The sequence below is a fragment of the Hoplias malabaricus genome, chromosome 15, assembly GCF_029633855.1.
Source record: "Hoplias malabaricus isolate fHopMal1 chromosome 15, fHopMal1.hap1, whole genome shotgun sequence".
NCBI lineage: Eukaryota > Metazoa > Chordata > Actinopteri > Characiformes > Erythrinidae > Hoplias > Hoplias malabaricus.
The window spans coordinates 9,995,867-10,021,151 of NC_089814.1; the positions used below are offsets into that span (position 1 = coordinate 9,995,867).

The 25,285-nt window shown below is 38.3% G+C and overlaps 1 protein-coding gene across 2 annotated transcripts; it reads right to left on the minus strand.

Annotated features, from left to right (window-relative positions):
• Positions 1-487: 487 nt before the first annotated feature.
• On the minus strand, positions 488-24,207 carry fam219aa (family with sequence similarity 219 member Aa). 2 transcript variants are annotated; one of them, XM_066646399.1, is made up of 6 exons: positions 24,014-24,207; positions 11,240-11,339; positions 8,184-8,286; positions 6,997-7,077; positions 5,063-5,138; positions 488-4,069 (listed from the first exon to the last, which is right to left on the minus strand). In XM_066646399.1, the coding sequence occupies exons 1-6, from the start codon at positions 24,071-24,073 to the stop codon at positions 3,911-3,913; spliced, it is 579 nt and encodes a 192-aa protein (XP_066502496.1). In that variant the 5' UTR covers positions 24,074-24,207; the 3' UTR covers positions 488-3,910. The 2 variants fall into 2 exon arrangements, with proteins under 2 accessions (XP_066502496.1, XP_066502497.1); XM_066646400.1 differs by having other exon boundaries at positions 489-4,069; positions 5,084-5,138.
• Positions 24,208-25,285: the final 1,078 nt, after the last annotated feature.

Below are 25,285 nucleotides of genomic sequence, written 5' to 3' on the forward strand. Positions count from 1 at the left end.
ATATTTCTTCAGCAAAAAAACAAAAGAAAAAAAAGAAAAAAGAGAGGTTCTTTCCCCTTCTTTGCTTTCAGTGTGCACTGTCCAGTGCATGGTCAGTAGAATGCAGTTCGCAAAGGCCTGTAGGTAAGCCTGCTGGACCATCTGCTCCAGGAGGGATGAAGCAGGGCTAATCAGGGCTCTCCACCAATCCCCAGTCTCCCTGTCTCTCTGTGAGTAATTACAACTTCTCGGCTTATCAGTGGCATTGAGCTTAAAGCCACGTCTTCCTTCCAGCACTCACTGCCGACAAAAGATTAATCTGACACATAGCAGAGAATAATAACAGAAATGTTCCAACATCTACTGTAAAGAAGAACAGAAGCTGTTACTGCAGCAAAGTGGGGCAGCCTCTTTATTAATATCTTGCAGAAGAAACACTGGTGTCCAAAATCTAATCAAATATGTCTATGTTTAAATTAGGCAGCGTGAAAAAAGAATAATGTCAGGTGAAAAATACAGAGTACTGGACTATGGAACATCTGATTACTCCTCCATTTAACTTATTTCTATAGATTACACACACACACACATACCACAAGACTCCCATCTGTATGTGGCAGATGTATTTATTGATATGCTACACTACAACAAGAACATTGTTAAATACTGGTATGGAAACTCTTCACATCTTTACAATCATGATATTTATCACTGAAATAAAAAAGGCTATGTTAAAAAAACAAAACAATGAATGCATACTTCCCCATTTGTTGAAATAAATTAAAACAAACCACTCAGCAATAAATAATAAGGTGTACTACAGAGCTGGACTTAAGGCATAACTCTAACACAGCAGACCGGGGGAGGAAGATGAGGAAATGGTTTATGGTGCACATTACAAACAGAGGAGCACGCTCGGATTTTAAACCAAAAGCAGGTACAGAGAACAAAGGGCATTCGCGCTAACGAAAAAAAGACAAAAATGTAAAAATCTTAGTCGAAGAAGCGTTTATTATATGTCCTCTATATCCCAGTATTGGAACCATTTTGTTGCAATGTTGATACCAAAAATGACAAAAGAAAATAGACAAACAGTAGGGAATTGTGAACTCTCATTCTGTTGAAGCACATCGGTATTCATTCTGAAACTTTCTTTCACAGTACTCAGAAACAAAAGCCAAACCATATCGAGTCTATTCACATGCGTGCACACACACACACACACACACACACACACACACACACAAAAAAAACAGAAAAATCAGTATTGTGTAAACAGTACTTGCTTGGGAATTTGTAGCTGCAGCCTTGCGTTTCCTGATGTTAGCTACTGTATGAAATGACCTTGGCCTTTGCACTGGGGAACTGACTCTGATACATGAGATATACCTGTAGGTCCCTGCCAATGGCTACAAACAAAATCAAAGTATAAGGAGGAGCAGTCCATCTTTTAAATCATCTAAAAAACTCATTCAGTCTGTATCAGAACATTAGCGTTATTTTGAATCTTCCCACTGTATTAAAAATGTAAACTGTTTAAGCACACAAACACTATACACAGTAAGCGTACTTAGAAAATTCCATAGTTCTTTCCCTTTATACATTCCAGCGTTGATAGTGTGTGTTGTACTCCAAACACTGGAGTGTTAATGAGTATGTAAGTGTGTATGTACATGTTGTAGAAGTGACATCTAATAATAATGGCAGCAGGATTGTAATAGGTGGCACTTTACAAATGGAAACTCTACAGATTACTTTGAAGTGAGTAGAAATGAGTAAGAAAAACCTAACAAAAACATAGTTTTCTCAACGTTTAACTCAGGAGTACTATTAAGAAAAAATTAATAACACTGTTTACATCCAGAGTACCTTCAGTATCTTTAGGGAACTAACAGAGAGCTCCTTCAAACTTCCTGCATTTCTATAAAATGTAAACCCAACACAGCGTGCTCTACTCAAACGCTTCTCGTGTGTGATTCAGAACTAATAACCCAAAATCAGTAATAAATATCACTAAAGTTGATCTGGCAGAAATGCACTGGCATCTAATATAAAGCCTTTCAAAGAGAGTAGAAGCTATCCAAATGTGGATGGACGATTATTTAATACTTTTGAGAGTTTGCAGAGAGTTTAATACTTTTGAGAGTTTGCAGAAGCTACACGATTAAAAAACTGTATCACTTCGGTTGAGTGTCTGACAAATATTATAAATGCAAACTTATTTGGAGAATATGTTCTACTTTTTTACAGTTGTTCACGGTGGTGCTGATAGAAACCAGACATCCAAAGTGTGAAAGTCTACAAGTACCTCATTACCAACAGACAGAGATGTTGTTTTTTTGCTTGTTTGCTTATAAAGAGTTTTGGGCTAAATGTCATGAGAGGTTTTGGAATAATAGGTTCATTGCTCAGTTTTTATAGCTAATATTAAAGTATAATGTAGTATTTATGTTATAGATATCAGTAAATTTCACATCAACTCACTCTAAAGGCCTTTTCTACCGTAATGAACTCTGGGTTCTAAATCTTCAGTAGGACATTTTACACTGTTAGGGACTTGATCAGAATCCTACCTTGAAACTACTCACTAGTCTTTGGCTAAAATTGGAGGAACGCTTGTGAATATCGACAGTGTGTCAAATGTGTGAGTGAAAAACATAGAGATCTTAATTAACAGAAAAGCTCTCAGAGTGGAGCATTGTAATGGAAGTAGCTGTAGGCAGCTCTGCACTCTCTTAGACCTTATTCTTTGTAAAGTGCCAGAGAGATATGGTGGCACTGAAAACACTCACTCATCGCTCTTTGTTATGGGTTCTTGGCACACGTTAAATGATGAAAAATAAAATCTGCAACAGTTTAGTCCTATGGCGACCATGTTTCTATGATATTTTCTACTATAAAAGGTGGACACATTGGTATTAATGACCCCCCACAAAGCTGTAGACAATTATATTCATCATTCTTTTGGATCGTTTTCAGAGTCAACAGGCGAACAACTGCAATGCTGCAGGATTGTTAACTCTGCCTACATTCCATTTTATCTGGACAGGGAAATAAAGGTCTACATCTTCAGTAAAACATCAGCCTCTTATCTGCTCTTGGTGATTTAATAAATGGATTTGAAATAACTGAATCCCTCAAGTATTTCATTTCAGTTCCTCAATGTGGGCCATTCACTGGTTTAAATTCCCGTAATCAGGGGCCAACATTAATATTCATTTTAAGTAAAAAATAATCTCATGCTTGATTTGAATGGCATTATTATTATTTTTTATGGGTAGGTAGGGCAAAAACATTTTTACCAGGATTCCTCAGTGATTTTAGCGAGATGTTTTTGAACAAAGAAACATAAAATGATATGTTACAGTGTACTAATACTGCTTTCAAGAAATTGCTTTATGATACAAATAGCTTAGAAAGTGGATTCAAACTTTCATTATCCAGGTTAGAATAAAGGGCACTTCCCTTTCATTCAAAAACAAAGGCTACTTTTTCCCTTCATACCCACTAGCCTGACCTTGTCGTGCATCAAGAAATCAACAGAAAGAAGCTTGAACCAAGGAGCAGAGATTCTACCATAAAACACTCAAGATTTTTTTCTTTTCTCAAAGATATCTTTTTTGTTTTTTTTAAACTGCATTCATTTTTGCCTCAACACATTCTATACATATGCTCACCCAAGTCAAACACCCTCTGGTGGTGATACAAAGACTCACATGTCCTACCATAGGAGGAATCAATGACTGTTAGTACATTTTTGTGCATTATCTTCAAATATTTTCTCCTATATATTAGTTTTAACCATTCTCACAAATTGGTTTTAATTCTTAAGCAGTTATTCTCCTATAGGGTTAAAACGTGGTGGTGTGGTTCACTCACAATAAAGGGGATTTGGAAAAGAGGGTGAGGGTAGGGGAAGGTCTGTAGGGTGCTACTGGATCTGACAGGCTGTAGAGGATGTGGCTTGGCAACACATGCATGTGGGGTTGACTGATTTTGGAGGAATGAGGTCTAGATCTTCATCGTCAGGGATCTCATCCAAGCGGTAGCCGTCTTTCAGCAGCTGGATATTCAGGTCTTGGTTGATTTGCTGAAGAGGACAAAAGGAATAGGAGATGTTGGTCCATTCAGCAAAAGAAACTGCAGTCCCTTTGCACATCAACAACACTTGTTGTTTAACTGGGGGGGGGTATTAAAGATTTACTGCTTACATAATGCTAATTTCTATTTTAAAACATCTATATTTTTCAAGAGAATTAATAATAATACAAACACTATATGACCACAACTTTGTAGACACCTGTTCATTTAACATTTCTTTAGAGGGAATTTGTAGATATTTTTCCTCCTCTGCAGCCGTAACACATTCTTTCTGTAAGAACTGGGCAACATTCAGCCTGAAGAATTTTAGAAGAATCTTTGTAGTCAGGTGCTGACACGGGTTGATTAATTTTGTACCAACTGCCACTCCAAATTATTTAAAAGGCATTAAACTGTCCTTCATCACCTCAGACTTCTCCAAAACCCAATGTCAGTGGACTTTATACTCTTCTGCATCAGAGCGCCCCGTTTCATATCAGGAATTTCTATATAGATTTTCCCAGTTGTCAGTGCATGAATTAACACCTGTGTCCAAGCCAATGAAGTTGAATTCACTTATAATAAGGGGTGTCTACAAACAGCTGGACATATAGTGTACATACATAATTTTAGTTAAAAATCCTGTGAGTAGTCAGTTGCCAAAGTTGATCATCTTGAAAAGGTAGCCTTAAATAAAAGACAAATCACTTTTATTGCTGAAAAACAACAACACGTAATGGAGATGGATATAATACTGTTATGACTACTGATGTCGAGTTGACATTCATGATGACAAAAATGGGTAAATTAGATACAATAGAGGGAAGAAGAATATTCTAAAGAAATGTAAATGCAAGATATTATTTGGCTCTATAATGGAAGATCAAAAGAATGCCAGCTTCAAAGCAGTAACTGGAGGGTAACAGTGGATAGATGTTCTAATGATGATGGTGATCAGGAGCAGGACTGATGGTTAATTGACTTTAGTGAGGTGCATAAATACCTGTTCCCTGAGAGATCTCACCTCGGCTGAGGAGTATCCTGACGAAGAGTATCTGGACACGTCAAAGTCATCATCACTGGGGATTTAGAAAAAAGAAATAAAATCACTATAATAAAAAAACAATAGATTCCTTCACGTTCCTGTAATGCAGACATGTTCAAAGAGTGTTGAGTGTTTCCATTAACATTCAAATTAACCCTTAATATGTCTAGAATTTCAGTGCCGACCAAGAAGATTAATACTAGTGCATAACCACCAAAAATTACCATTGCATTCTTTTATTTAATTTGAATTGGACTAAAACCTGAGCAGTGTTTGTGGACACCAAGGCTGTGATCAAAAACCATTCATTTAGTAAGATCATAAAATGGATCATTTAAAAGCACTGAAACTAAAAGGGTGGAAAAAGACCACAATGAACACCCTAAAGGAAATTAGCGAGAGTACTTTTACGCAGTGATATCGACTCGATTTGCTGACTTCAATGAGAGCAATCTACATGCATTATAGTCAGGGGAGAGAAATGAGATGGCATTTTAGGCAGATTGATTTATCATGGAAACCAGCAGAGACAATCTGGGCCCATTCATCGATCCTCGTGGTAATTACAGCCTCATTTTAATGAGAATGAGCTCACCAGCACGCAAGAACTAAACTTAAAAAAGAAGAGCATATGAGACATCAGAGGGCTGGGGAAGGAGAAATACACTGTGATGTGATTTGGCAGCAGAATAATGGGAGTTAATAGATAATTAAACTTCAGTCAATAACTTTTAAAAATGTATAAATGTGCCAACAGATGTAAAAGTGTGCATGCCTATCCATTGTTTCTCCAGTCACCATTACATGGGGTCACATATATGGGCCAATGGGGTCACATTATCCAGTCACATATATGGGGCATTTAAAAAATAAAAATAATTATTTAAAGCCGAGAGAGAGAGAGAGAGAGAGAGAGAGGCAGATGAGTGAGCTACAGCATGATCCAATTGGCGACAGGGATGAGGTCAGCTGGGAGTGAGGACCATATTTAACAGAGAAACCCATCTGTGTGAGGCGTCATGTGCCCAGTCACATGCTAAGATGGCCAACAAGTCAATAACCCTCGCCACTCACACAGACGTGTCTTTCAGACAAGAGTCTCAACACCATCAATGTAAATAAAGCTATTTAAAGCCCTTTAGACTCCCTCTGCTAACCACAGCACTTTCTGTGGATACAATTATATTGACCACTACAAACTGAGGACAGCTCCATTGACTCAGAACATCTGAAGATCCCAACAATCTCATTCACAAATTAAACAAACAAAATCAGACTAATCAGATTTCTCCATCATTTGGAAGTATTCAAAATGGATTAAGCTTTCAGAAGCTGGAAGCAGTTTGGCTAAGACTAAAGCTAATATATTGGCCAGGAATAATTATATTAATTCTCTAGTGAGTGGCCGTTAATTACATAGCTTTTATGCATGCAATCTTCTCATGGTAATGCAATAGTTTGTCATTTTTTTTTTAAATACTGCAGTAGTATCTGACCAATGAATAGCACAAAATATCTCCTTAAGGACTTAGCATTTAGACTTTCAAAGGGAAGCTCTAAAACTAGGTAACAGCATTTACACTAGATGTTGCAACACTTCTGTGAGGATTTGTAGGCATTTAGCCACGAGGGCATAAGCAATATCAGGGAACTGTTGTCAGACCTTTGCACCACAACCCCCCATTTTTCAAATATATCTTTCCCACCACTGTTTAGTGCTAGAAGAAGGTATGTTTCTAATAGATATTGAGATGGATAAATTATATATACACTTTTAACCTTAGTGCTGCTTTAGAAATAAGCCACTCATTAAATGAATAAATAAATAATATTAATAATAAAACTAGGCAAGAATACAAACAAAACCACAGAAGTACAGGAGAATACTGTACCTATCCGTATCCAGGGCTACCAGGGGCTTCTCATCAGGGCTCTGGTCTAACGAGGAATAACCTTTATTAGGAACAACCAACCTACAGTGGAAACAACAAGAGAAACTGATAATTAATAATGATCAGATACAAGCAGTAGTGAAAAATCATAATCAATTTTAATACATTTTTAATAATCCTCTGCTTTGCAGTCCCAAAGACCATAGCATGGGTCAATTTCATGGCAGTATCTAGTAAACAAAAACAGTGAAGCAGCATCTGATCCTGACTAAAACTATACGGTATAATAAGACAGTTCAATTGCACAGTGGAAATCCCAGATGAGTGTTGTGGGACAAGGCAAAGTTTAATACCATCAGACCACTGCTACATGAGTCCCAGCACCCGCAAGGCCTCCTCCACTTTCCCTGCGTGGAACAAAGAACTGAGCTAATCTGTAGTCCACAGGCTCTCGGAAAAGGCTTTCGGAACAGGCCTGTGTCCAGCTAATCTACTGGCCTGTGCTCTGAGCCAGTGTCCTTTCATGTCTTATAATCCCAGCAGGAGAGCGCATACTCAAGAACTGCTCCTTATTAATATTCACTAGCTTTCTGCTCTCACACTACTCCCAGCTAAAAAATTCTATTAACGTTCAGGCCATGCTTCCATGCTACTGACTGCAAAAGTATCATTGCTGTCGGAAATTGAATGTCACTTTACAAAAGAATGAAAATAAATGTTTAACTCTGAACATAAAGTTAAATTAAAGTAATTGTGTAGGACGTCTTTGATCTGTCTGTTGTGAAATTTTGGCACATGGTAAAAAATGTTGCAAAGAGACAATATTATTTTGCTATGCCTACTTGTCACTTCTTACCCATTCATTTACTTTGACACATCCCAATGTCTGAATCATGGAAAACCTTAAAAATATAATCCAGTCCTAAAACCAGACAGACTAGACCTTAATACTGAGCAACAAATAGAGCCCTTATTAAGGTGCCTGTTATGTATGAAACCTTTTGACTAAAATTATTTACTTTTAGTAGAACATGAGGTCTTGATATATCAAGACCCAGTTATAGGACTCTATTGTTCAATGGAGCCATTTGAAGTGTGTATTTGAAGTGCAATGCTTTCATCAAAAGAACAATCTATGTTTTCTCCAGAATGAATCTGTAGCATGTAAAGTCTAGACTCAGACTTACCGTGTTCTGGCCATTACATTGTTTTTTTTGGGCTGTTGATTGACCGGACTGCCCACTGTTCCATTTTTTGCTGAGCCTTTCCTCGCTAGCTCTCTCTGTTTCTCTGCAATCAAAAGAGAATAGACAAAGGACAAATAACATTACACCCTACATCCTGTAGGAAATGACTTATCAGTGTCAAAATTTGATCTCCTCTGAAAACAATGTAATCATAATGACGATAACTTCTAAATACAATTAGTTTAGAAGCTCATGTTTCTTTCCTTTAGAGAGATTTTGTCCATTATTATCAGTGATAAAACACATATGAAATACTATAAGACAATAATGGAATAATTGTCTACTCAGATCTTACCAGTTTGAGATTATTCTATCAATACTTTCATGAATGACCAGTAAATACTACACATAATATGCTTGAGGGTGACGATTCAGCCCTTATACATCAAAAGTTTGGATGGCCCTAATTATTTTTAAAGATAAATACATATAACAGATTATACATTTTATGCAAATAAGCTGTTGCTGGCCACGCCCTACCCATCCCATGTTTACGCAGGTGAGGGGTGTTGCCAGGGTGGTTCTATGCAAATGTCCTTATTGTGACATCACAATAAGGGTGCAACCCAAAAGGCTCATAGAAGCATATGATTTCTGCCAATCTTTCAGCTGACTCAAAGAGTGTTTATAGAAGCAGTAGAGCCCCAAGTGGAAATACAAAAGCACACAAAAAGTGAGTTTTACATATATCTTTAAGTATGTAAAAAGCAGGCATTAACAGTAATTAAACAGTTTGTTCTATAGAGAGAACTTATTTTCATTAGAAAACAAAACATGTAATCTGAGCAAACCTTTACATAAGACTGTGCAACAGGTAAATAAAAGCATATCTCAGCTAATCACACTTGGGATGCATTGTGAAAAGTGTAAATCAGCAGTATATTCATACATATATATCCATAGAGTATATTCTAATATGCTGCTGATGTGGAAGACGTTAATGCAATGTGCAAACAAGCTCTGTGACAGTTAATAATTGCTCTGCTGCATGTTTGTAAAACACTGCTATACATGAGGCCATGATCTGCAGGGATTTCCTATGCAATAAAAGTAAATGAAGGAGTATTGCACTTGACTTCTGTTTGACTTCCAGACAGCTCTGTGTGCTTGTTATTCCTTTACAGCCCAGTGAGTAATCAACAACTGCCACCTGACAATTGCAATATAAAGTTTAATTAACAAGCAGCAGCTGTATTTTACCTAGTGGTCTCTGTGCTTTGGCCTGGGAGGAGAGAGATGGATGCAAAGCACTACAAAGAGCATTGCTGAGCAATTCATCAATTTGTAAAGATGCCAATAAATATAACAGCACTACTCATCAAATAAATATGCTATAAAAAATTTACAGAATTTCTTATCAATAATATAAATGTTGAATGGTTTTTGAATGCTCGGAAAAATCTAAAGCATTCCTACAGTTGAACAAACAACCAATGTAAGGCTGGCCCCAATAGGTTTTAAATTCACACAGTTGTATTTTAACATAAAAGAAAGCATCAGAATACTAAATACAGGCATAAACACAAATGTAACAAACAAACACTTAAGCATTTTCAATTATTCAGACCAAGCGGTCCTGAATCACATCCGTGGGAACCCTATGCACTGAAAATGTCATTGCCCTTCCTCTAACATGATTGATCTAGCTTATTAAAGGCTTGATATCTACCGGAAGATATAACTGGCATATATTTGCAATTAATGGTGTGATGGAAGTGAATCATTTGGTTTTTTTTTTTCTGCACATTCAAAACAAAGTGGTAAAGGGTTTGTTATGCTGTGTGCTTTACCCTAGCCGGCTAGGTAAAGTAATGCATAGTGTCAGCTTTTGCCTACAGATGCATGAAAACTCACTCCAAAATGTTTCCACATATTTCTTTTAAGCATTTATAAAATAGGAGTTATCTTTGTGTTTTTACTGGCACTTAGCGGTTTGCTTTCCATGGGTCTGATTTTATTGTAGCACAAACATTTTAAATATTTCCTACAATATTATACAGGCACAACTCTGCGACTGGTTGTTTTACAAGTCAGTCAGATGGCCTCTTCCTGTTAGTAGGCTACATTAAGTGAGTAAACACGTCAGACCTATAGTAGACCTGTACTAATTTCAGAACATATACAGGGGGTCCTCGACTTACGACGTTGATCTGTTCCTACGTCGCGTCGTAAACCGATTTTCGGTGTAATTCGGAACATACTGTACGTAAATAACATACTGTAAGCACATATCCTATCCTAACACCTATCCTCCTCGGTCCCGAGCCGCGTAACCGTGTATTCTTCCGCCGCGCACACCAAACACGAAATTCACGTTACGGCGTTTACGACACAAAACCACTTAAGTCAAAACAAGGCTTTATAAAGTAAATACGAGATGTGTCGTAACCATGAAACATCGTAACCCGAGGACCTCCTGTATTGTGTAACTGTGTGCATATAAGTGCTGTAAATGGTTAAACAACACATTAGGGTTGGGATAATTGTTAACCATCATTATTTTATAGGATGACAATATTCTAGCTGAAAAGATCTAAACTTACAATATCACATGACTAGAATTCTCTGAGGTTGTTTTCTTTGGCTTAGGCCATGATGTCTGTGGCCTTGTTACAAGACAGTACAAGAGCTGAGACATGAGTGCTTTTCTCAGCCCCCAAATCTATGTGGGAAGATGCTGAAATCTGAAGATGTGCTAAAATGGCAACTGGTGGGAGATGAAAGGGCAGCTACAAAACGCCAGAAGAGCTTCATTGTCAGCTGTAGCTTAAAGTTTAAAGTTGCCATATAATGTTAACTTCTCTGAGCCGGGATGTGAAAGAATGCATGGAAAAGGTTGGTGTTTTCTTGTTTCATACTCTGTGTTTGAAAGTGAACTGATAGCTTTGTGTAAAGTTGACGAATGTACGAGATGTACATTCTGTCTGTACACTGAGCCCAGAACACAGTGGCCTGTGGTAATTCACTGAGCAGTGCTTAAAAGAATGAAAACTCACCAATCTTTACTTGCAGAGGAGAAGGCTTGTAGTTGATAGCCACTGACTCTGCTTCCCTCGTGTCTGAGTCAGCTTCTGATGTGGACGTGGCTGCTGGGTCCTTGAGACGGAAACACACACACACGCGCACACACAGACACACACACACAAAACCGATCAATCCTCAAAACAAACAACGGTACAGTCCCAAAGGTAGAAAAGTAGAGCAGCAAAAGCATATGAAGCAAAAATGGAAATCAATAAAAAGCTATTTCTATCTGATCAGTGCAATAGATGAGGGTTATCTATTTCCTCCTGACTTCCCATTACTCCAAACGTCTATGAAGAGATCTGAGCCGGAGGGAAAACTGATAGAGAGGCAACAGCAGAGATGCGATGCATAAACAGTAAGCCCAGCTCAGGCAGAGCCTCCAGAGGGTGTCTAGACAGACGGAGTGTGGTGATTAAGGTGCTACTGGTTCCATTCCCTCTTAAATAGAATGACTCAGCAGAACCCAACAAGCCTTAAGCAAAAAAAGACCCACCTGCATCTTTCTCTTAGAGCCTCAGACTTAACCAACCATGCCTTGTGTGCTCAGTGACATACTCTGGAGAGACATGTACAGGGCTAGAACATCTAATACATTCCATAAAGAGCACATCTGAGTTTTTAAGCTAGGTATTAACATAATAGTTTTTGAGCTGAATGGTACAAGGTGAGGGTACGATGTGACAAGGAGAATAACATTAGATGAGTCACAAACAAAGTTAGCTTTATTCTGTTTATCTTTAAAACTTTAACAACTTTTATACTGTACATTTCAAGCCACATGTCATCTACCACCTATTTGTGGTTTAAACTAACGAGGTGATTAGCAATAGATTTGGGTGTTCCTTCTCACCGGCCGCAGAGCCATACACACGCTAGACTGCCTCACCTGCATGGCCCACCGACTGACTAATGAGACTCAGCATGGACTCTGACTAGAACCGCTTATTGTTCACCAGCCTCACACTACACTTTCTTAACAAAGTTTCAAACATGAATTATATTTACTGTATGTTAGTCATTACAATTTTCTTTTGTTTAGCCATGTGTAGGCAATGGATAATGGACTTAATATTTATATTTGGTTCATTTACCCAAATTACCTGTTGTTTCTGATCAACCCGGTCTCACACTTACTAGTGATGTAGTCACATATATAGGAGACAGCAATTTGTGACATAGTCGCATATTTTTGACATTTTATGCAACAATATCACGATCATAAGTGAATGGGTAATTACCATAGAAACACTATACGACAGTAACACGAAAACTCTTATAATAATTCGAATTACATAACATAGGGTGTTATTCCAACAAAGGCATAACGTATTTTATTATAATATTTCTCCTAAGAAATGCTTATTATTGGTGTCCCACTTTAGCTTTAACTCTAACGACAACATTTCTTTCACTTAACGTTATTTTGAAAAATTTTCAAAAGGTTAACACTGAAAAGGAAATTTCTCTAGCCATTATTTGATTCGATATTTTAGCAAATAATGAATTAGTAATGTTATATTTTCCATAAATAAAAATAAGACTGTGGTATTAACGGATGGTAATGACGCCTTAATGAAGAAGTGTTTTTCGTGTTACTGTCGCATAATATTGGGGTGTTGATATGATGGTTTCTATGGCAATTACCCATTCACTTATTATTATGATACTGTAGCATAAAATGTTGAAAATATGTGACTATATCACAAGTAGGTGTGAGACAGGGTTGTTCTGATTGCTGATTTTACTGCTAATTTTAGTGGGTTTAGTACAAATCTAACAATTTTAGAAATATTTACATATATTTGCATCAGGGCACCATGCTCATTCTGGGGCAACAAGCTGTTAGCTCTTTCTACTGGCCTAGAAGTTTGGGCCAATATGCAATAATGTTAAAATTGAAACACTGAGTGTAGTGATATGTTGATGCTGGACACAGGTAGTGAGACAGTGACTTAAGACGTGATTGTAAAGAGCAAACCGATTGTAATATAATATAATATTATTGTATAATATCAAAACCCTTTGAGGCTTAGAAAACAAGAGCAAAGAGAAACTAGGCAAGCCTAGTTTAGCCTGACCACCATATAGCCATTGTCACAAGGGTGTTTCTGGCATTTCAAAAACAGGAAGGCCCAAAATACATACCCTTGTCATACTTGACAAAATACATACTTTGGTGATTCATGTCCATGTTGTTGCTTACATGTGGTTTTTATTATGTGATTGTGTTGTACAAAAAATAAGCAAGGCAGGACTAATTAATGCAGAAATAAAAAATAAAAAAACACAAGGTTTTGTTTATAATTTATTACACAGGCATGAGTGTTTTTCTTGTTCATTTTATTTAAAAAAATAAATACTAGATGATCTACCAACAACGAACTAAGAACATTTTGTTGAATTTAAGAATTACAATTACTTATTTATTCAATGTAACTGGTTCGAGTAAAGCATGTGCTGTGCGCAGCTATATGGAGTTTTATAAACACAAAATGTCTCCCCACCACTAAAACACACGCGAATTAAGACAAACTTATATATATATATATATATGCGAGTAAATGTCACAGAGTTCCGAGCTGTCCTGCTGAGCTTGTGAACTAACCAACGGCGAGCCGAGGCTCTGGCCGATGCGCATGGTGTCACGCAAAAAACTGTCCCAGAAACACACACTTTGTTCTTTGGTTCCAGCTGGGGTTCCAACTGATTCAAAAACCAGTTTTTGTTGGTGGAAACGCACCAAACAGTTCCAAATTTAATTCACAAACTAGAATGTGAAATATGGCTGAACTAACACTAAACTGTGTAGTAGCACCACATTAAGTTCTCTCTGTGAAATATGTCTGAACTAAAAGTTCCTCCTCGCGCATGCACATATCAACATTAGGAGTCAGTAAGTCAGTAAGCGAAAATACCTCTTCTAGGCCGGCCTGGTAGGCGGTCGGGCAAAAACCTGCAAAACATGCTTATCAGAGAAATAACAAAAGCATAAAGGAAGACGTGTCGGATTTATCACGAACGTAGTGTCCTTCTTTAATGCTGATATAGTCTAAAAAAATCAGATAAAGGGTATAATATGACACAAAGACTAAGAAAATATGGAAGCAATTTGTGCAAACATAGCTTTTTAAACTGCTTCCATGTGTTTTTTTTCTTGTTAGGACAAGTTCTCATTAAGGGGGTACAAACAGAATCAGCTAATATCAGAGAAGGCTATTTGTTTGCTCCAAATGTAACTGGAGATCAGCTAGTTTATTCTGTTAATTTTTTATTTAATTTATTATTTATTTGGCGCAGTTTTACAACAAAAATACTGTCATTTAAAAAAATGTATACAACTTAACCGCAACACATTCTAACGTAGTTCAATATCTTTCAGTGACAGTATACTCCATACATCCTGTTTGATTCCATGTTTATTATTTAATCTTCCTATTAAAAATGTTAAGTTATTTATGGTACACAACCAGACCAAGATGGTTGTGTACTGAAGAATGAAAAATATGTAAATGAACAATTTATTTATTTCTAAAAGCATAGTCCCTGAAGGTTTATGGCTAATGCACTTGTGAAATTTGTAGCTGAAGCCATCTTTCCTTTTACTTTTACGGAGATGTGCCTTTCGTAGACCTCTCAGTGCTCAGCTCAGAAAAAGAGAAAGAGGACATTTCTAAATAGTCATAGCAACCACTAGTATTTCCCTTCGTGGACTGCATGCCAGGTTTCTGCTCAGTTTGTAAGGACTGGGCCCTGTGTGACATCACAGGGGACTGGTCAGAGAACAGAGGGTGTCTGTTGGAGGGAGAGCAAGAGTAAGACTCTTTGCCAACAGAGCTTCCATTATGACCACCACAAGCCCGGCCTTATTACAAGGCAGCCAGGAGGACGTCATGAACCAGTGGGTGCTCTCATAGCAGCTTGACACACTAAACATAGTAGCTGTCAGCCTATAAATATTTCTGACTAAGGTCGCAAAGAGGTACTCAGAACTGAAAACAAGGCTGACCATTATGATACATCACTGTCTGACCTTGTCTTCCAAACAGGCACTACAGGTTAGAAGAGAGAAGGAAGAGCACTAGAGTTGAGTGATATACACAGACTGAATAGGCTCATACAGATACAGCTGAAGTAATGAGAAGCAGCTTTATGGCCACAAAAAATATACTGTGCCTTCGTTCTTCAACAGTCATCCAGCGAGCTGTTCCTTGATACAGAAGAACACTTTAGAGCGGAGAAGACACACAGGCTAAACAACAGAGACTGAGGGCTTCTTCTTATCTAGCAGTCATGTTCTGTTAAAAACAACAGAACAGAGAAGTACTGTTCTTATAGCTACACTAATTAGGCATGTCTGACACAAAGCAGCCTGTTGAACCCAATCTTACCACTGACTGAACAGCACAGAGGGACTCTGGGAATGTGAAACATGACTACAGTTACTCTGTTAATCATTCCAAGTACCAGGATTTGAATAGGGGTGTCGGATTAAGGTAGTCAGTACTTAAAATAGTAGAAATGTTTAAAAACATGACAATGGCAGGGTGAGACTATGAACTGTGGGTAACACTTCTTTAACTTTTTTTTTTTAACCCTCCCATTTATTTTCAGATTAGGACTGGAACTACAGGCACATTATCAGGTCCATCCTCAGTAGCTGTGACACTCAAACACTCACACTAGTGGGCAAATTTACTAGTCAACAGACCTACCATTGAATGTTTTTGGATTGTGGGTGAAGAAACAGGAGCATCCAGAGGAAACCTATGCAGACATGGTGAGAATATACCAAACGGTTTAAGGTCCCCGAGACCCTGCTGCTGTGTGACGGCAACGTTACCTGCATCATCACTGTGCCACCAAAAACTTAATTAAGTAAAGAAAATTTTGGACTACAAGGTTGCACTTCCAATTAAATTAAGCCCTAGGGACCACTGTCCTAGCTGTAGGTGACAGGAGCTGACAATGTAGGCCAGTGTCCCTAATTCATGATTTATTATTATTTTTTTAATTATCTAAACAGTAGAAAACTATTTTTAATTCTGTGTCTGATTGCAAGTACACCAAGCATCGATACAGGGCAGACTTGGACTGAGGCATATTCCAGTGTAAATAAATAAATAAATAAATATATAAATAAAGGAGGTTTAGAACAGGCTGTACCTTCTGGGCCTCTGGGAAGGAGGAGGTTAGTAGTGTTTTGAGGAGAAGGTGCGGCTGCAATGAGGTGCCTTTAGAAATGATCTCAAAGGGGGGAATGTGCTAGTAGCCTTCACTTTTCACTGAGTGAATATGGGCATTGAGCTATAGATGAGGGGGGGGGGGGGGTGGTAATAAAAAAATAAATAATAAAAAAAAAAACATATATCATATGAATGACTAAAAGATAAAGCAGGGAAGAAAGATCTATTATTTAGATACTACACTTTGAAATAAAAAAATATATCATAAATTACTTACACTTAAATGATATCTTAATATTTAAGGTGGAAAGGTTAAGCTTGGAAGCTGGACGTATGGAAATCTGCAATTTAATGATGGTAAAAAGATCTGGAGCTTAATTTATGCAAATAATAAAATTTCAGTCATAGTCTCAGTAATGTTTTAGAGTAATTGCAATAAGATATTCTCCCCAAATCATTAAGCCGTAGCATACAGACTCTTAAGTTCCACTACACTTTCAGCTACAGCCACAGCTGTGTTATTTCCCATTTGAAAATATCAGGCACCAGGCAGAGCTCACCAACATCTACATGCAACACATGAAATGCTAAATTATTCAGCTGGACTGGCAGTTTTGAAAAGGAGCATGCTGAGTGGAGTCTTGACATATGACTGAATGATAAAGTCAACACACCATGCAGATTCCATCACCTAAAAATGTGCCAAACACAGACTAGAAATACACACTGACAACACTGTGTATACATTCCAACAAACAGCAGATCAAATATTGGTGAAAATTTTTAAAGCTCAAAACACAGCAAAACTCAGAAGCCAACTTTAGCCCATTCATTTTCCTTAAAAGCTAATCTATATGCAGAATAAAGTGAAAGGTCAAAAGAAAATAAGTCCCAAAAATGAGTCTCTAAATATTACGAGATATTGAGAAAATGGGATCTCTAATAACCATCCAATACCTGGTAGACTAGTATATCTGCCACCATTATGATGAACAGTACTTAATACTTTCATCTTTTAAAGGCATAAGAAATAATTCAAGATCCACTTTTTCCTTATTCATTCTTACATTCGTTAATTAACTTTCGGTAACCACTTTATTCTGTTCAGTGTTGTGGTGAGTCCAGAGCTCTCCAGGGATCACTGGGTAGAAGGCAGGACAAAGACATTCCAACAAAAAAGCATGCTTTTCGACTGTGGGAGGAAACCTACAAAGACACAGGGAGAACACATATGGAGAAACCTGAGGCGAGGCCTGAACCCACTTAGCCTAGAACCCTGATAGTACCTGTCACCGTGCCACACCAATCTTTGTTCGTGTGTGAAACAATCCAATATCCAGGTGTTCCATCTTTCCATCTTTTTGAGAACACCACTCAACCCTAGGATTTGATGTTGAAGACTGATCTTAGAAGGTGTGGAAAAACTTCATTACGAAATTCATTATAAATTCAATCCCTCGATAGTCATCCCCATACTTTAAAGCATCTACTGTGGATTGAGAATCCTGTAGCCTTAGAAAACTCCGGCGGACTCAAGCCACCATGAAGGCCATGATATCATATATCCAAAACGCTGCCTATTAAAGTGGTGTCACAGTGCAGATGCTACTAGTGACCTTTGCTCTTAGCAAAGATTTCTTCACGACTTCACTCTCAGGAAGAAGAAAAGAGGGATATTATGGCTCCTAATAAAAGCAGTGTTATGGCTTACACCAGGGTCATTCCATGTCAAATCCACTGGGGCACGACACCATCCATCATACACCTTGAAGCCAGACCATTAGAGGAAGGCCACAGATCGATAGCAAAGGCACAGCTTGGACATTTTTAGTCACTGAATGCAACTGAGTTCACCAAGGTTCGTAAAACATAGAGTGATAGCTGACAAATGCCATCATTAATTCACATTAATGACTATCTAATATTAATATTAGATGTTCGAATCAGAGGTTTACAGATTCAGAATGTTTTTTAGGAATTGTCTAGTATTTTAACTCTATTACATTAGTTACCATTTTATTTTTATTTTTTTTTATTATTTATTAAATATATATTTTTTAATTAATTGAATTTGCTAATAACCAACTGGTGCAACAGTACAGTTAATGCTCCCACATAAAAGCAAACCCTACACCACATCCCATATGCCTTCCTGACACCCAATATAAACTACACTCTGTTCCAATTAGTGCCTTACTCCCTAAATAATGCACTTCACAGATTATAGAACTATTACTATATCACTTCATTTGGTACTACACTGTGTAGAGGAACATGACTGAGATTGAGCCCTAGTGTTATAATTTTAGAATGATGCAGAGACACCAATGTGCAAGTATAAACTCAACAGCGTAGGATACATGCACAGGTTATGTCACAGCGATAAGTCAAGACAGATGCATAAATCCCTTTTAAGCAGTCTGAGGCTGGGAGTACCACAGAGCAAAAAAGTCTTGAAATCATTTAAACATATGCCAATATTTTGGAAATTGCTGTTACAACAGAGAGAGTGTGCCATGGTGGTGCAGCAGGTAGTGTCGCAGTCACACAGCTCCAGGGATCTGGGATTGGGGGTTCGAGCCCTGCTCCGGGTGACTGTCTGTGAGGAGTGTGGTGTGTTCTCCCTGTGTCTGCGTGGGTTTCCTCCGGGTGACTGTGTGTGAGGAATGTGGTGTGTTCTCCCTGTGTCTGTGTGGGTTTCCTCCGGGTGACTGTCTGTGAGGAGTGTGGTGTGTTCTCCCCGTGTCTGCGTGGGTTTCCTCCGGGTGCTCCAGTTTCCTCCCATAGTCCAAAAACACACGTTGGTAGGTGGATTGGCGACTCAAAAGTGTCCATAGGTGTGAATGTGTGTGTGTGAGTGTGTGTGTTGCCCTGTGAAGGACTGGCGCCCCCTCCAGGGTGTGCTCCTGCTTTGCGCCCAGTGATTCCGGGTAGGCTCCAGACCCACTGCGACCCTGAACCGGATAAGCAGTTACAGATAATGAATGAATGTTACAACAGAGATACAAGAAAAGATGACTTGATTATAGGCCTTAGAATATATAATTATAAACTGCTTAAGTAACACTGACTGCATTTTAGATTTCAATCATTCATTTGTTTATATTCTATAACTGCTTTATCCTGCTCAGTGTTGCAGTTAATACGGAGACTAGCATCAGGACTGGGCATCAGTCAATCACAGGGAGACACACATTGATTTTACTGAAAAATAAAGGACTCTTGTTTACTTCTGAAGCAATTATAAGATTCTCGTCTGGTTCACATCAGAGCCAGTTGCCTATGAAAGTATTATTCAGGGTTAAATAGCACATTTAAACAGAATTTATCATCGTGTTAAAAATCTACAAGTCTAATAAGAATCACAGGCAGATACACTAACTCCACCATGACCTTTCTCCAAGAAAACAAGCGCATTCAATGACACAGTTGGCCTTTGTTAAACACCAGAGCCGACACAAAGCTCACACCAAAAGCAGCACAAAACACAGCATCAAAGTACGGAGTAGCTATTCATATTCTGCCAGCTACATGTTCAATTGCCTGTGCAGTTTATGCTAATTCTCCCAGCTACAGAAAGAGACGAACGGTGTAGAAAGCCACAGGGGGTGACCCACTGCTCTAAAGAAACAGGAGATATGAGAAGACCAAACACTGATCATGACAAACAAAACAAGCCTCAGTGAGAAAAACTCTAACAGGAGATTACTGCAGTTCAGTGCCGCAAACAGAAACACACCATCAATCAAAACTGAGATATTAGAAACACAAGTTAGCCTTTTATATCTCAAGCTATTCAGATAAGATAACTGATTTACTTCACTTGTCAGGAGATATCTCACAGGAGCAAACTTTCAGAGTAACAGATTGGCTACTCAGATTCAGCCATGGGTTATTTTCTTATTATTTTTCCCTGAAGAGTAACAACAATGTGATTATGTGGCTATTCATCATTTTAACAAGTTTGACTGGGGTAGTGATCTCCCTGTATCTGTGTGGGTTTCCTCCAGGTGCTGCACTATACTCGCACAACCCAAAACTGCCCATTGTGTAAAACACTGTGTAAATGGCTGGATGACTGTTTGATGCCTCGCAATGGGACTGACACTTCTGCTTTTGAACCCCATGATTCCTGGTATTGCCCAGACCTTAGCGAGTATCATGTCTGCTGTAACATCGTGAACCCCTTAGAGACTGATAAATCTAATCAAATTACATTTATATTCAGCATTCATGTTACAGAGCAGAAAATGCAAGTGCTCATCTACTTGGACAACAAAAAAAGCTGTTTGATTTAGACCTAAAAAAAAATCTGCCACAAAGAAACTCTACAAACGGAATGTTTCCTCAAAGCACTCAGGCCTGTGCTCATCTCTACAACAGAGCCTTTTGTTAATAGTGTTTGTGAGACCTGATCAGCCTGCTGACACAGCTGAACTGTAAAAGGGATTGGTGGGATAATCTGTCAAGCTGTGCTTCGGACCAATCACGGCAAAGACTTGCCGGTCATATGACGAACAGCTGTGGATAGAGGCACAGAAAAGAGTTTGATGGATATGAGCTACTAACCTACATGAAACAGGGTCAGAAAGTATTAAACTGTGAAGATCTGTGTTCACATGGACATATGTTTAACTGGGTTATTTTGGAAACAAAAAAATCACTGCAGCTTAGTGTGCGTGACCATAAACAAGGGAAGTAAGTAACCCACTTCTGTAGTTCTGTAGTATAAACCGCACTATGATAACATGCAAAAATCCACCGAAGCAAATTCCTTTGGAGATAACATTTGGAGAGAAGGTTCCAGATTTATTGAGTTACATGCATTTCTATCCACATAAAGGCATTACCATGACAAAGAGCACTGTCTTTGCTTTGTGGGGCAACAGCTGGCTCTCTGAAAAGCAGGGAAGAGACAGAAACAGTATCACTCCAGGATGCCTCACCTCAGCTCAGCTCTGGTTTAAAGACGAAAAATCATTCTGAGCTCAGAGGACTACACACAGTAATGTAAACTCCACACAACAGATTATAGGTGGATTGATAAGTGAGAATGTCACTGATGCTATGTTAGTTAATGTTGATACAATATCCCCTTTAAAGTCTGGGCTGGGCATGACTTTCACCTAAATCCAATCAGTCATTCAGGCAAAGTATACACAGAGTCTCACAATTCAAGTGTAACAGAAGTAAAAGATAGTAGTAGAATAGTAGTAAAATATCTTTACATTAGTGTCTAGAAAACCAGCGTTATGGTCCACGATGCCATAAAACCCCGGGCGACCAAACAAGCCGCCACCTAAGAATCAGTTACTGTCTCTTTCAATCAACCTCAGTGATCAGACAGGGTATATTAAGTATAGGTACAAGATGTATTCCTACGAAGTGAATTATGATTTCACTCAGTTGTCAGCCATCTTAGTTTTAACCCTATGGGGTGCTCAGAACAAGCCTGGGAAACTCAACATGGTTTTCAACAGCCAACTGGGTGCTCACTTGACAGCTTCTTTTTTTTATTATTATTATCCAGACTTGTTTTCGTACATCAATAACCTGTGAACTTGCAGGGATGGTGTTTTCCAGGTAAATTCGAAATGCAAGCAAGTGGGAGAGGGCTGGCTGGAGACTTCTAACTTCAGGTTCATAGGTCTCTAAGTGCTGAATGAAAGTGAAGGTGCAGAGTTACATTTGATGGTGATCTGGGCAAAAATGTCTAAATATGTCATTCTGATGAACAGAGAATAGCTTTTAGCGGCTAAATCAATGACCGGAGGGAAACTTTAATTAAAAATGATTGATATTGTGGCGTGTTGGGCGTTCTGCCCTTTAAAGATTCTGCATTTACAGTCTTATTAATAGCTACGCAGAGTGTACTACGAGTGTTTACAGATGCAAAATTGGATTTTACTTTCTTTTGCTGAGACAACAGATGGATTATCTCACAATATGCAATCATAATAATACTGTGGTGCATTTGAGCACCTGGGTGACAGATAGGGAACTTAATACAAATGACTTAAACATGCTGTATACAATTCTGGAGAACAGCAAACGGCAAAACAAACACTGCCCTTGGTTCAGTGCTCTCTCAGAAGCTCTGTTCTTTGTTGTGTTTCTCAGTCCAAGCCACTGTCTTTATTTCTGATTTACCTAGGCAGGGCTGAGTAAGATCTCCAGATTATTGTTTTCCAGTGCTCAAACAGACCAGATTTTTGACTGAATTTTACAAAATGTTTATTGGATTGTAATCATATACAGCACCTTTCCCAGTAAACAAGGAACGACCCTGGACATTCAAAATAGGTCTAAAAGTAGTCTGTCCGTCAAGGACATATTTTAAACGTCAATGGACGTCCAAAATCCATCTTAATAAGTTAGTTAAGTGGTGACCAATCGATAACGTCAGTGGACGTCCAAAACGCATTTTATACAAGTAATTTATTTCGGGACCAATTAATAACTGTGTTTGGACGTCTTTTCAACTTTCATTTTCAACCTTAAGAGAACATTGATTAGACGGCAGTCATTACGTTATTTCAACGTTGAATCAACGGCTAAACGTTTACTGGGTTAAGTCTAATTATCAGTCAAGTCATATATAAATAAGCAGGTCCCTGTCTCAGTCCAGCCTCCACTGTAATAATCACCAAGGTAAATTTGAGGAGAGGGAGGCAACTTTTTGAAACAATGCGAGATTAGCTCTCAAACAAGTGCATAGACAAGTAGTGAAGGAGTCTCAAGATACTGTCTATTCTTTCCTCAACTATTTTATATTCATCAATTACATGAATCTGAATACATCCATGTTATTATTAATTAATGAATCCTGTTAATATCCTGAAAATACACATGCTATATTTAAATTAAACCTTTTCTATATATAGGTTTTTTTTATTTCATGTTATACATCAACTCCTGTGCTGATGTGCACTATATTATTCTCTTTCAACACATTTATTTGGGGGTCGAGGGCCAGAGGAGTCCATGGTCAGTGCAGGGTCAACACTGGCTGTGTAACTTAACAAAACAAATTATAAAACCCTAAATTAAGACAACCCAAAATTACCCAACAGGGACATGGACCCACTCATAGCCTATGTACCAACTCACCCAAAGCCAATGCCCTTTTAAATGTGGGCACCACTACGTTGTGCTGGGGGAGTAATCTCCAACTCCAGTCAACAACTCTAAACAGACGAGTTGACTCGTAAACTTAACGCGAAGCTTGACATGAGTAAAATCAGTTAAAATCCAGTTGAAAAGACAGAGCAGCCCCGTTAACTCTTAATTCCCATAACATCTACCTTTACAAACGAATAATAAAAATGACAAGCTCTTCCCAAAGTCCCCAACACAAATTCTCTGCTCTCAATTTTAATTTTCGCGACGTGACCCAACACAGAAAAACCTCAGGCTCATTAACGGTCGTTTTCCAGAAAGAGAAACAGAGCTGGTTTGTTGGTGCTGCGACCCTTTATCTCTCCGTCCCACATTTCTCTGCGTGTTTTTATAAAAGCCCACCGTACTCCTGTTGTTTATTTCAGTTAAAGCTAAACTCACCAGCGGCTGCATCTCAGAATTCACCGCTGGAACCTGAAACCTGTCGATTTCCTCCATCATTCTGGAGCAAACTCCGTCTGGCAGAGAGCCGCAGCGGTGTTTATGGGTGGACCGAACCTGGAAACCGCATTTAATCCGCCACTATTCCTCGCCGAGGGCGTCCATCTCTCTGTGCACACAGCCCAGCAGCGTTCTCCTACAGTGACTCAACAGCAACATCGCACTTCCGGAAACCTGGCTCCTCCCACAATGACCGACTACTGAATATTTACTAAAAACACGCCCATTTGATATTTCAAAATAAATTAATCATATTTCTAGAACAAAATATACTTTAATGAGAACTAAATCTCAATATTTCTTGGTAAAATATAACTATTTCAGTAAAAAATTTTTATGGATTTGCACAATTTGAAGACACTTGCCCATTGTTTTGGATCATTACAATTTAATATGCACAGTATTATTAGTTAATTCCCATGTAAAAAGATTATTTTGGAGATATACTATTCTAATTTATTATTTGTACATTATATTCGAATAATTATACAAAGACTTCTACTTACAGCCTCATAACTGTCAGTGCTAAACTGCTGTAGGCTGTATAGTGGGAAATCTGTAAATATGTGTAAATATTTTGTTATGATATAGACCCTTTAAAATTCATTCCTTTTGTCATTCAGTCATTCAGGATAATATTTACATATTGCTACAAATAATATGTATTTACTGATGTATGATTCAGTGACACGGTTGTGTGTAAAATACTTTAATTAATTAATGTATTTGTTTATTTGTTCATTCATCCATCCATTCATTCATTGTCTTTAACCACTTATCTAGTTCAGGGTCACGACGGGTTTGATATCTAACTGGAATCACTATTGGGATCAAGGCAGGAAGACATCCTGGATGGGACACCAGTGTATCACCGGGCGTCACACACTCACACATTCCGCAGCCACAAATTGGCAGATCATTTAAAGTTACAGAGTGAGGTCACAGATAACTGAGGCCAACAATCTGTAACGTTCTGCTTAAAAGTCACCCAGTTTTTGTGATCCAGCGTGACTGTGCCCCAGTGCACAAAGCAAGGTTCATAAAGGGATGATTGGGAGAACTTGGTGTGGAAAAACGTGACTGGCTCACAGATCCCTGATCCAACTACATCTAACACTTTAGGGGAAATAAAAAAACAAAGACTGCAAGCCAGGCCCTTTGGTCAAACATAAGCTTGTGACGCTACAAATTATTTCTGAATGAAATGTTAAA

What these genes read in the sequence shown, in the direction of transcription:
- fam219aa (XM_066646399.1), bottom strand. Translation starts at nt 24,073, where the DNA reads ATGATGGAGGAAATCGACAGGTTTCAGGTTCCAGCGGTGAATTCTGAG. An exon ending in ATTCTGAGATGCAGCCGCTG is followed by an intron (nt 11,340 to 24,013) that starts GTGAGTTTAGCT and finishes TTCCGTCTCAAG; the next exon opens with GACCCAGCAGCCACGTCCAC. An exon ending in TGAGATCTCTCAGGGAACAG is followed by an intron (nt 4,070 to 5,062) that starts GTATTTATGCAC and finishes TGTCCTCTTCAG; the next exon opens with CAAATCAACCAAGACCTGAA.